Raw genomic sequence first — 13,792 nt, 5'->3', positions numbered from 1 at the left:
TGTCTACTACAACAAGTTTTACCCGGCTCTGGTGAGGGAGGGACACTGGTCCTATGGACCCTTAGCACGACGACTTTACAACTGTCTACTACAACAAGTTTTACCCGGTTCTGATGAGGGGGGGGGCACTGGTCCTATGGGCCCTTAGCACGACGACTTTACGACTGTCCACTACAACAAGTTTTACCCGGTCTGGTGAGGAAGGGACGATGACGGCGGCGCACCTTGAGTCTGCTCCGGTGATTGTAGTCATCGATATGTTGTCTATGAATCTGGATGTAATTTTCATTATTTCTGGTGTTCGTTGATTGTCGTGACTGATAGATGAATATAGATTGAATTTTTTTCCTGGAAAAAGAAGGAACTAACTATACAGATTAAAAAACTCCGTGTCCGAGTTTTACCCATATTGTTTGCACGTGAATCTAGCTAGCATTGGCACGTAAGAGCAGAAGTTTAAAGAAAAACTGAAAAAAAAACTATTTGACCAGAGTGGGATTTGAACCCACGCCCTTTCGGACCAGAGCCTTAATCTGGCGCCTTAGACCAACTCGGCCATCTGATCACTGTGGCATACATTTGATAGAACCCTATATATTTAATAAACTTGTACTAACGTAATCGTTGCCCATGGTTCCATAGGCCTTTCTATATCACTGCGAGGACCTATACTTCACATCGAGACAGTCGCCACGCCAGTCGTGCACTTTCACGGCCCCATTTGCTTGAATTGATCCATATGATCTTTTTCTTCTTCCTTATTTCTAGGGAAGGCATGCATGGATCCGCTGTTCGCGTGGGATCATCGTTCCATCGCTGTAACAAATCTTGTGTCTCATGCCTGTAGCTTAGAGCTTGGCATACCGGCCATTCATGGCGCGGTTGTCTGTTGCTGCGTTCAGCTGGACCGGTGCTTGCCCATCTGTTCCGGTCGATAAAAGAAGTGCTTCCGCAGCTGCAGCCATGACAAACCCTTTGGCAGAGCGGGATCAGGTGAAGTCCCGTGAGGCCATGCCCTTCATTCTCCTGCACGGCCGGCGTCCTCAAGTAGTTCTTTTTAGAAAACATAAGCAAACTGTACCAAGTCCGCAAATAGAAATAGAAAGGCCTGCAGATTGGTTGCATCTCGCATTATTCAGTTAGAGACAGCGATCACAGGCTCGCCGGGGGAGAGGGTATTGCGAGCGAAATTGCACAAATAAAGCCCTCAAATTAGGTTCTACGATCAAGAAAAGAGTACCTATAATCACGTGAAAAGCGTGGATGCTTATGCAGAGACAGGGACATGATTCGAACCTGCGGTCTTCAGGTCATGAGCCTGATGAGTCAACCAACTCCTCGGGGCGGGGAGGGGGGCATGGAACTATTTAAGTGCTTGACGATGAAAATATAAGAAAAAAGAAAATGCACAAAAAGTGAACAACACATCAACGTATTCTCTTTCAACCCAAGGGCCTCCCTTCCCCAATTTTCATTTCCATGAAAACTGAACAACAACCAAGTTCCACATCAAGATAACCATTCTGTCAGGTGGCACAAGCCACACAGACTGACCTCGCAATCTCCAAACCATCCTACAGCTACACTCAGCCTCAAGAACCAAAACACCACAGGAGCCAACTCAATTCTCAAAGACCTCAAATAGAACAAAACAGAGCTCAGTCCTACCATCAAGAACCTACCAAGTTCACAGCCACCTTGCAACATTTGACTTACCATAGGCCTCCACCCTTTTCGACGATGGAAGATTTCAACTGCTACTAGCTGAAACTTTTTTGCCCCTTGTCGTTGCGCCTTTTGCGGGTTTCGTCTATGTATACCAGCCCTAAAGGTCAGCCAACAAAAATCCTGAGAAACTATACTGCTGTAAGATCAAAAGGGAACTTTTTGTTGCAGTGCGCAGCATTTCTTGCTTTCAGATTGCCCAAAGCACAACAGAAATTAGCTGTGCATCCTTACCATAGAACGCTACACAAACAGAAATAAAGGGTCTATAGGTTATTTTTCCTCACTAAACAAACATCTATCACTTCCCACTCCACCTCTTTTATTTACCACGTCTCTAGTCAAAATACTCTTTTTAAACACCAACCACACACAAAAAAAAATCTTTGATCTTCACTGGAACTTTCATGTACCACATTTTCTTAGATGGTCATCTAGTTTAACTAGCCTTTGGAATAGTATACAAAGACCTAACAGAAAATTTACCAGAAGAGGTTAACATCCATGTACACCTATGTTCTTCCTCGTTCAAATGAACATTACAACACATCAACTTGTATTTCGTAATTGTAACGTACCAAGCAAAAAAAAAATCTCGGCAGCTACAGAAGGAAATCTTGAACAACCGGAGCTTGAGGTGCAACATCAGGCTGAGTACTAGGTCTTTCTCTGTGCGTATGTTTTCCTTGACGATGCCCACTCCTAGAAGAGGTTTTATGCTTTCTCGCCTCTTTCCTATCAATGTCAGGAGGTGTGCTCTTCTCTTTAGTAAGATCATGTTGCTTACTTGTCCTAGAACTTGAAGTAGAAAGGCTTCCAGTATCAGCATATATGTTCTGTATCCATTGAGAACTAGATTCGGCAGTGTCCATTTTTTTGCCCATGCCTTCCGACTTATCTGCAGCCTTTAGAATATTTGCACTAGTCATCATGGAACTTAGGAAATCTTCGCCATCCAATTTCACTACTTTTGGTCTGGACCTCATGGCCTTCAATTTTTTCCCAGCAGATACAGGCTGGACAGTCTCGGATTTATCCTCCATGGCACTTGCATTCTCAACAGAAAGAAGAGGATCATTGGCACGAGGGTAGTTATTTGCGTCATCCTCAGCTTTTCCTGTTGGGAGATAGTACATCCCATGCCGTTTACGGTGCTCAAAAAGAGAAGATGAATCAACTGACACTACTGCAGGCTCATCTCTAGTCTCTACAGAATGACAGTTGCGAGAGATAAAAGAAATTGAAGTTGACAGAGTAGTGTCATCTTCACTTAAAATGTCAGCAAGTTCAGACAGATTTTCATGCAAGACAAGATCCTCAGGAAGGGAAATTTTCTTCTGGGCATTCACAGAAACAGGCCTTAATTCCTGAGAGAATACTGTTTGCATACTATTAATGAGCTCCATGACCCGGTTATGCTTGTTATGATCACTGACCTTCCTTTCCTTCAACTCCCAGATCTCTCTTAACAAATGGACAAAACCCATCAGGTTGCGTGCCCTCTCCAGGACCTCAACTTCCTTGGACTCAACAAGTGGTCCAACCGTTGTTTCAACCAAGTTAATCATGTAAACTATTGATTTGTTTGAAAAGGGGTCGTTTTTAGCTGTGCCTGGCATAACGATTTGTTCTTCAGCAGGACGAATTTCAGACTTGATTCCCCTGCTAACAGTTTGATCAACAGCTAACTCATCAAACACTATATCCGATTCCTTGTTTGAATCATTCGAACTCTCTACATATAAATTGCAACAGAAGGTGACCACTTTAAGTACTGCCTGGATGTAGACAGCTCTCACTGACATTGGCAAGAGGCTAGTCCTTGGCTGTGATAGTGCCTCAACAAGCTCAACAGGATCCTTGCTACAATCAATATACTCACCAGAGACCCATGCAGCAGCAGAAAGAACAGAGCATAGGAGATTGTTCCCAAGCAAAGCAGGATCAATTAGGAGAGATCGAGCTGAACGAACAAGCTCTGGCCGTGCATCATGCACCCTAAGTCCCACATCAACAAGCTGGCGACCAATCTCATCCCCCTGCACACAATGCAAGCTCCTAGCCATATCTTCCAGTAGCGAGACATACCAATCAAAATCTGACACCAGCTCATATACATTGCGCCCACATGCTGCTAGGACGGCCCCAAGAATATCATTTGCAAACTCTGGGTCTGACCTTGCGGCATGACTGACCAGCATGCCAGCAATATCCATGACATTGTTTTCATCAACCATTCCCATCATAAGGTGCAATGCCTCCCTGCGGATGTTTGAATCAGCATCACCCAGTGACAGGGCAATCACATCACGGCTCTCATTGACAGTTGATGCATATGCTGGGCCAAGCATACCAAGTGCCAAGAGCCCGAGATAGCGCAGGTTAGGATCATCAGAAGCAGCAAGGAATTCCTTGACTTTCCCAATGGCAAGGCTCACTGCAGCGCCATGCGCGGGTAGTGCAGTTAGCACTGTGCGGACACACTCGAATGTCAGCGACATGGCTGAAGAACGAGTGAGGAGCTGGCAGACTGGATCAACAATCCGTGCGGCCAGACGCGACTCCAAAGGAGCCAGCCTAGCAAATATCTTGAGCACCTTGATGAGCGCCCAGTTGGAGCGCGATGTGGTTAGCAGATTGTAAAGGTCAGGCGCGAGAGGCAGGAATGGGGCCACATCAGCCGGCGGCGCCGACAGCTCACAGAAGGCGGATGCAGCCGCAGTTGACGCCCGTGGGTCGGACGAAGCAAGGCATGCCGCCAGCGGCTTGAAGAGGACCGGCACACCAGTAGACGGGGAGGCGGCTATGATGCGCGCTGCGGCTGCGATAGCGCGCGGGCTGCCACGGGACAGGTGGGGCACGAGGTCGTGCGCGAGGTGGACGGCGAGGTCGGGCGCGGCGGCTGCGGCGGGGGAGGCAAGGAGCTGGAGCGCGAGGGCGCATACGTGGTGGGAGGCGGCGGCGGAGGTGGAAGGGGAGAGGTCCTTGTGGATCTGGTGGGTGGCGAGCGGGAGGAGGGAGAGCGAGGCTGGGTGGAGCGACAGCGAGGCGGCGAGGTAGGCGAGGCGCTTGTGCGGGAGGTGCGGCGAGGCGAGGAGCTCGATGGCGGGGAACGCGAGCGGGTGGGAGGCGACGGGGACGAAGTGGAGGGAGGAGAGGTAGGTGAACTTCTGGAGCGCGACGGCCTTGGTCGCCGCGTCCGGGGCGCGGATCTCGCGGTGGATCTCGGAGAGGGCGCGGCCGACGGCCAGCGACTCGCCGGCGGCTGAAGGGTCGGCGCGGAGGGACTTGACGAGATCGTCCAGCGAGCGCTGGAAGAGGGTGTCCACCAGTGACGGCGCCGTCGACGGGGCCGACGGGGCGGAAGCCATCACAGAGGTGGGAGAGGGATGGTTGCCTGGTGGATCTGTCCTCTCTGCGTCCGCGCAGGTTTGGTCGATCTCATTGCAACGATGAGGACCTAGTTAGAATAGCGAAGAGAAAAATTCGCTGTAGGTTAAACTTGAGCCGGTTGACAGTTTAGTACCACTACTTCAAAATACCCGAACTACGGTCCATATATTTGCGCAAGGGGTTCGCTTTGGTTCGTATGTACGATTTCGTGTACGTATTTGCTGACTTGGCCGAGTCAGCGGCCGCCAGCTCGGTTTGACCGCCACCTGGTCATGTCTAGGGTGAATACTAGTCCATTTGGGTTTTTTTTTTGCAAAATGGTCGTGACCATTAAACCAGCCCACCTGATCGGGCCGCATTAGCTCGCTGTCTCCCTCTCCTCCCGCACCTGCTCGATGTCTCCTCTGCTCCCGCACCCTCTCTACTCGTCGTCGTTGCCGAGGCCATCCTCTAAGCTCGTCGCCGTCAACGACGGCTCCATGAGCACGTCGTCGGACGCTGAGCCGCCGCCGTCCGCGCCATTCGGGAGGGGCCTGCGCGACGTCCCTCTTGCTCCTTCGCGTCGCCATGATGATGCCTCGCCGCCCTTGTACGGTACGTCGTTGTCGCCAGCAGCTCCGTTGCTCGATCTGTCCAATTTAGCTCTCTTAAAGAGTTCTTAGTCACATCAATTGCGCGTACGAGCTAGGGTTTGGGCGTTCGTTCAACTTCCTGGCGGATTGGGTGTGGGTGATAGGGTTTTAGCAGTTTCTTGATGAACTTAGTGGCAGGTCAAAATAGGGCTGCTTCCTGTGTTAGGATGGGGGGTTTGCAGTTGATGGCCATGTTTGAAGAGATTTGTAGCGGTTAGGGTTCTTTCTCCCCCATTTTTTCATGGGTCCAGGGGCCTAGAGTTTAAGCAGTAAAGGTTGCTTTTAGTGTCAGTGTTAATTGGACCAAAAATGTTTTAATTTGCAATTACATTAGGTCAGATTTACCAAAAATGGTTGCTTTATGACCTGTAAGATCATACATTTGTTAATTGGAGGCCAGGAATCTGTGCTTTTCTCTTCTGAAAAAGTCTGAATTTTGTACTGTCTGAACCTTTGTGTAGTCTGAAATGTCTGAACTTTTCAACTTGATTGTTTTGCAGGACCCTTAAGCAACCACTTCTCTGTTGAGGTCATACATGGTGGCTATTTTCTATGTGTTGGCAAGCATAGGGATTATCACAAAGGTCACTCCATTTGGTATGATTACTGTAACATAGATAATTGGACACCCAATGTTGTTGCCAGTCTAGTTGAGGAAATTGGATATGAGTTTGAGGGCAGGATCAGGGCTTATTGGTGTGCTCCTGGATTGACACTGTATAAGAATGGATTAAGAGAGATCAAGATAGGGGACAACACTATGACAGAAAACATGAAGGATTGTGTTCTGAATGGCAACCACTTCCAACAGATATTCCTTGATCATAATGAGAGCATGAGATCATTTATATCTCCTGTTCCTATTCACTCTGATGATGAGGATCCTTCAATTGTCAGGTTTAGTGGCATTAGGCCAAAGAAGGAGAAGGCACACCAGCAGCAAGTGGAGCAGGCAGAAAAGCAGCAAGAGGAGCAGGCTGAGCTCACTCTAGTGGAATAGGAGCAGGCTGAGCTCCCTCAAGTGGAATAGGAGCTGCCTCAGCATGATCAAGAGCATGAGCAAGATGAAGTAGAGTCAGAAAGTGGAGCAGAGTCAGAAGAAGATGATTTCATACCAAGTCCACCCCAGCTAGGAACTACTTACCTTTCATCTCAGTTTGGGTTTAGGGCCAGGAAATCCTGTAGGTTTTTGAATATGGATGCAGCAGACACAGTTGGTTGTTTAGTAATGCAGGATTCAGATGAAGATTACATTCCACAAATTGTTGATTCAGGCATTGATCTGCAAGATGATGATGACTTGTTTGACAAAAATGTTGATTGTGAGAAAGGCAAAGGTAAAGCAGTCCAAGAAGAAGTTGATGATCCTAGTGAAGATGTGGATATGTGTCTGCCATCTTCTGATGAAGATAAGGTGAAGCTGAATTTCAAAAGTTTTAGAGAGGAAGACCTGACTAAACCACAGTTTCAAGTTGGCCAGACCTTTGGATGTAGCGACCAGACCTCAAACAGTCTGATCTATGTGCATCAATGTCATCCCTGGGTCGGTAATGCTGACACGCACAGTACTTGAGGATTTATAACAGAGTAGCAATCACACACTTATTACATCGAATGTCTCAAAAGAAAACTTATTACAGTAAACATGGCTTAAGGCCATCTAAAACGATAACAGTGAAAGGCTTGGAAGATAAAATGAGTCCATCAACTCCAACGGCATCACTGAGTGAAAGACAACGACCTATGGCTCCTTACTCGTCGTCTGAAAAGTCTGCAACAAGAACGTTGCAGCCCGAAACGGGTCAGCACATGGAATATGCTGGCAATGTAACACAAGAGAGTAATGAACAGAATAGTTGCTATCACTACATGCATATTTGGCTGGTGGTAAGCTCTAGGGTTACAGCTTTGCATAAAGCCAATTTTTTCCTTCAACAAAGGAATAAATTTTATTTAACTATCATGGTGGTTGTTGAACATTGAGAAGGTTCCTCCAACTCAATCCCAATTAAGCATCATCATTAAATCCAATCAAATTATAATAAGGGTGATCAGATCAAGATGATAATCCAAGAACTAGATACAAAAACGTCCATAATCGGGGACACAGCTAACCATGATTAGTTTATACACTCTGCAGAGGTTTGAGATCTTTTTCCCACAAGACTTGAATACATCCATGGTCGGAGATTCGAGACACAGTCTTTCTGAAGCATTAACTCTCTACTCTGGATAGACAGTACCACCTACTGAAGGAAATATGCCCTAGAGGCAATAATAAAGTTGTTATTTATTTCCTTATTTCATGATAAATGTTTATTATTCATGCTAGAATTGTATTAACTGGAAACATAATACATGTGTGAATACATAGACAAACATAGTGTCACTAGTGTGCCTCTACTTGACTAGCTCATTGATCAAAGATGGTTAAGTTTCCTAACCATAGACATGAGTTATCATTTGATCAATGAGATCACATCGTTAGGAGAATGATGTGATTGACTTGACCAATTTCGTTAGCTTAGCACTTGATCGTGTTTGTTTACTGCTATTGCTTTCTTCATGACTTATACATGTTCTTATGACTATGAGATTATGCAACTTCTGAATACCGGAGGGACACTTTGTGTGCTACCAAACGTCACAACGTAACTGAGTGATTATAAAGGTGCTCTACAGGTGCCTCCGATGGTACTTGTTGAGTTGGCATAGATCAAGATTAGGATTTGTCACTCCGATTGTCGGAGAGGAATCTCTCGGCCCTCTCGGTAATACACATCACTATAAGCCTTGCAAGCATTGTAAATAATGAGTTAGTTACGGGATGATGTATTACGGAACGAGTAAAGAGACTTGCCGATAACGAGATTGAACTAGGTATTGAGATACCGACGATTGAATCTTGGGCAAGTAACATACCGATGACAAAGAGAACAACGTATAGTGTTATGTCGTTTGACCGATAAAGATCTTCGTAGAATATGCAGGAACCAATATGAGCATCCAGGTTCCGCTATTGGTTATTGACCGGAGACATGTCTCGGTCATGTCTACATAGTTCTCGAACCCGTAGGGTCCACACGCTTAAAGTTCTGTGACGATCAGTTTTATGAGTTAATATGTTTTAATGTACCGAAGGTAGTTTGGAGTCCTGGATATGATCACGGACATGACGAGGAGTCTCGAAATGATCGATACATAAAGATTGATATATTGGAAGCCTACATTTGGACATCGGAAGAGATCCGAGTAAAATCGGGATTTTACCGGAGTACCGGAGGGGTTACCGGAACCCCCGGGGGCTAATGGGCCTTGTTGGGCCATAAGGGAAAGAGAGAGGGGCCGGCCTAGGGCAGGCAGCACACCCCCTCTCCTTTGTCCGAATTGGACTAGGAGAGGGGGGCAGCGCCCCCTTTCCTTCTCTTTCTCTCCCTTCCTTCCCCCCTCCTAGTAGGAGTAGGAAAGGGAGGAATCCTACTCCTACTAGGAGGAGGATTCCTCCTCCTGGCGCGCCAACAAGGGTCGGCCGGCCTTCCCCTTTCTCCTTTATATACAGGGGCAGGGGGCACCTCTAGACATAGAAGTTGATCACAAAGATCTCTCCCAGCCGTGTGCAGTGTCCCCCTCCACCATAATCCACATCGGTCATACTGTAGCAGTGTTTAGGCGAAGCCTTGCTGCGATAGTTTCATCAACATCGTCACCACGCCGTCGTGCTGACGAAATTATTCCCTGAGCTTCTACTGGATCGTGAGTTCGCGGGACGTCACTGATACGTCCATTTTGCATCATGCTTTTATATCGATATTTATTGCATTATGGGCTGTTATTTCACTTTATGTCATAATACTTATGGCTATTCTCTCTTATTTTACAAGGTTTACATAAGGAGGGAGAATGCTGGCAGCTGGAATTCTGGGCTAGAAAAGGAGCAAATATTAGAGACCTATTCTGCGCAACTCCAAAAGTCTTGAAACACCACGGAACATCTTAAAATAAATAAAGAAAATTCCTCGCCAAAGATGAAGGCCAGGAGGCCCACACCCTGCTCACGAGGGTGGGGGCGCCCCCCCCCCCCTAGGGCACGCCCCCCTACCTCGTGGGCCCCCTGGTGGCTCTCCGACGTCCATCTTCTCCTATATGAAGTCTTTCGATGAGAAAAAAATAGAGAGGAACTTTTCGGGACGAGACTCCACCGCCACGAGGCGGAACCTTGGTGGAACCAATCTAGAGCTCCGGCAGAGCTGTTCTGTCGGGGATACTTCCCTCCGGGAGGGGGAAATCATCACCATCGTCATCACCAACGCTCCTCTCATCGGGAGAGGACAATCTCCATCAACATCTTCACCAGCACCATCTCATCTCCAAACCCTAGTTCATCTCTTGTATCCAATTCTTGTCTCAAAGTTCAGGATTGGTGCTAGTAGGTTGCTAGTAGTGTTGATTACTCCTTGTAGTTGATGCTAGTTGGTTTATTTGGTGGAAGATCATATGTTCAGATCCTATATGCATATTATTACCCCTCTGATTATGAACATGAATATGCTTTGTGAGTAATTACATTTGTTCCTGAGGACAAGGGAGAAGTCTTGCTATTAGTAGTCATGTGAATTTGGTATTCGTTTGATATTTTGATAAGATGTAAGTTGTCTAGCCTCTAGTGGTGTTATGTGAACGTCGACTACATAACACTTCACCATTATTTGGGCCTAGAGGAAGGCATTGGGAAGTAATAAGTAGATGATGGGTTGCTAGAGTGACAGAAGCTTAAACCCTAGTTTATGCGTTGCTTCGTAAGGGGTTGATTTGGATCCACATGTTTCATGCTATGGTTAGGTTTACCTTAATACTTTTGTTGTAGTTGCGGATGCTTGCAATAGAGGTTAATCATAAGTGGGATGCTTGTTCAAGTAAGAACAGCACCCAAGCACCGGTCCACCCACATATCAAATTATCAAAGTATCGAACGCGAATCATATGAACATGATGAAAACTAGCTTGACGATATTCCCATGTGTCCTTGGGAGCGCTTTTCCTATTATAAGAGTTTGTTCCGGCTTGTCCTTTGCTACAAAAGGATTGGGCCACCTTGCTGCACTTTATTTACTTTTGTTACTTGTTGCTCGTTACAATTTATTCTATCACAAAACTATCTGTTACCACTTATTTCAGTACTTGCAGAGAATACCTTGCTGAAAACCGCTTATCATTTCCTTCTGCTCCTCGTTGGGTTCGACACTCTTACTTATCGAAAGGACTACAATAGATCCCCTATACTTGTGGGTCATCAAGACTCTTTTATGGCGCCGTTGCCGGGGAGTGTAGCGCCTTTGGTAGGTGGAATTTGGTAAGGAAAAATTTATATAGTGTGCTGAAATTTACTGTCACTTGTTACTATGGAAAGTAATTCTCTGAGGGGCTTGTTCGGGGTATCTTCACCCCGTCCAGTAGAGCAAAGAGTTGCTCCTCAACCTACTGAACCTATTGAAAATGAAACTCCTTTTGAATTTCCTTCGGGTATGATGGAAAAACTGCTAGCTAACCCTTTTACAGGAGATGGAACAAAGCATCCTGATGAGCACTTAATATATGTGGATGAAGTTTGTGGATTATTTAAGCTTGCAGGTATACCCGATGATGTTGCTAAGAAGAATGTCTTCCCTTTATCTTTGAAGGGAGACGCATTGATATGGTATAAGCTATGTGATGATATGAGATCATGGGACTATAAAAGATTGAAGCTGGAATTTCATCAAAAGTATTACCCTATGCATCTTGTTCATCATGATCGCAATTATATATATAATTTCTGGCCTCGCGAAGGAGAAAGCATCGCTCAAGCTTGGGGGAGGCTTAAATCAATGTTATATTCATGCCCCAATCATGAGCTCTCAAGAGAAATGATTATTCAAAATCTATATGCTCGGCTTTCTGATAACAATCGCACCATGCTCGATACTTCTTGTGCTGTCTCTTTTATGATGAAGACTACTGAATTCAGATGGAATTTATTGGATAGAATTAAACGCAACTCTGAAGATTGGGACCTCGACGAAGGTAAAGAGTCAGGTATGACACCTAAGTTTGATTGTGTTAAATCTTTTATGGATACCGATATTTTCCGTAAGTTTAGCACTAAATATGGACTTGACTTTGAGATAGTAGCTTCTTTCGATGAATCTTTTGCTACTTATGTTGATCTCCCTAAGGAGAAGTGGTTTAAATATCATCCTCCCATAGAAGTAAAAGTAGCTGCACCTATTAAAGTTGAAGAAAAGACTGTCACTTATAATGATCCTATTATTCCTACTTCTTATGTTGAGAAACCACCTTTCCCTGTTAGAATAAAGGATCATGCTAAAGCTTCAACTGTTGTTCGTAAAAGCAATATTAGAACTTATACACCTCCTGAGCAAGTTAAAATAGAACATAATATTGCTATTGTTAAAGATATCTTGACTGATAATATTGATGGGCATGTTATTCAGTTCGAAGGTGAAACTGCTAGAATTGCTAAACCTTGTGATAAAGATAAACATAGACATGTGGTAGGTGTGCCTGTTATTTCTATTAAAATAGGAGAGCATTGTTATCATGGCTTATGTGTTATGGGTGCTAGTGCTAGTGTTATACCGCATACTTTATACGAAGAAATTAAGAATGAAATTGCACCTGCTGAGTTAGAAGGTATTGATGTCACAATTAAACTTGCCAATAGAGATACTATTTCACCAATTGGAATTGTTAGAGATGTTGAAGTATTGTGTGGGAAAACTAAATATCCTGCTGATTTTCTTGTTCTTACTTCTCCGCAAGATAGCTTTTGTCCCATTATATTTGGTAGACCCTTCTTGAACACTGTGAATGCTAGGATAGATTGCGAAAATAATGTTGTTACTATTGGCTTGGATGATATGGTTCTTGAGTTTAATTTCTCTAAATTTAGTAAACAACATTGTGAGGAAGAATTACCTAGTAAGGATGAAATTATTGGTCTTGCTTCTATTGCCGTACCTCCTAGTGATCCTTTAGAACACTATTTGCTAGACCATGAAAATGATATGTTCATGAATGAAAGAAGGGAAATAGATGAAGTATTCTTTAAACAGGAACCTATTCTGCAACATAATTTGCCTGTTGAAATCTTAGGGGATCCTCCTCCACCCAAGGGTGATCCCGTGTTTGAGCTTAAACCGTTGCCTGATAATCTTAAATATGCTTATTTTGATGAAAGGAAGATATATCCTGTTATTATTAGTGCTAACCTTTCAGAGCATGAAGAAGAAAGATTATTGAAAACTCTGAAGAAGCATCGTGCTGCTATTGGATATACTCTTGATGATCTTAAGGGCATTAGTCCCACTCTATGTCAACCTAAAATAAATTTGGAAGCAGATGCCAAACCAGTTCGTGATCCTCAACGACGTCTGAATCCTAAAATGAAAGAAGTGGTAAGAAAAGAAATACTAAAGCTTCTGGAGGCATGTATAATCTATCTCGTCACTGATAGTGAGTGGATAAGTCATGTCCATTGTGTCCCTAAGAAGGGAGGTATTACTGTTGTTCCTAATGATAAAGATGAATTGATTCCACAAATAATTATCACAGGCTATAGGATGGTAATTGATTTCCGCAAATTAAATAAAGCTACTAAGAAAGATCATTACCCCTTACCTTTTATTGATCAAATGCTAGAAAGATTATGCAAACATACACATTATTGCTTTCTAGATGGTTATTCTGGTTTCTCTCAAATACCTGTGTCGGCTAGAGATCAATCAAAGACTACTTTTACATGCCCTTTTGGTACTTTGCTTATAGATGTATGCCTTTTGGTTTATGTAATGCCCCTGCTACCTTTCAAAGATGCATGATGGCTATATTCTCTGACTTTTGTGAAAAGATTTGTGAGGTTTTCATGGACGATTTTTCCGTCTATGGTTCCTCTTTTGATGATTGATTGAGCAATCTTGATCGAGTTTTGCAGAGATGTGAAGAAACTAATCTTGTCTTGAATTGGGAAAAGTGCCACTTTATGG

General features: G+C 44.5%; 1 protein-coding gene and 1 non-coding gene across 2 annotated transcripts; both read right to left on the bottom strand.

Moving 5' to 3' along the window:
* Positions 1-484: 484 nt before the first annotated feature.
* TRNAL-AAG (transfer RNA leucine (anticodon AAG)) lies at positions 485-565 on the bottom strand. The gene has a single exon. It is a non-coding gene; the product is annotated as a tRNA-Leu (tRNA).
* Positions 566-2,100: 1,535 nt separating this feature from the next.
* On the bottom strand, positions 2,101-5,193 carry LOC123051836 (AP-3 complex subunit delta). Its single transcript, XM_044474816.1, has one exon. The coding sequence runs from the start codon at positions 5,094-5,096 to the stop codon at positions 2,328-2,330; it is 2,769 nt and encodes a 922-aa protein (XP_044330751.1). The 5' UTR covers positions 5,097-5,193; the 3' UTR covers positions 2,101-2,327.
* Between the last annotated feature and the right edge of the window lie 8,599 nt (positions 5,194-13,792).

The sequence above is a fragment of the Triticum aestivum genome, chromosome 1A (genome assembly GCF_018294505.1).
Source record: "Triticum aestivum cultivar Chinese Spring chromosome 1A, IWGSC CS RefSeq v2.1, whole genome shotgun sequence".
NCBI classification, from domain to species: Eukaryota; Viridiplantae; Streptophyta; class Magnoliopsida; order Poales; family Poaceae; genus Triticum; species Triticum aestivum.
Note: the sequence above shows the minus strand (reverse complement) of the source record. Positions and strands in the feature narration are given on the sequence as shown.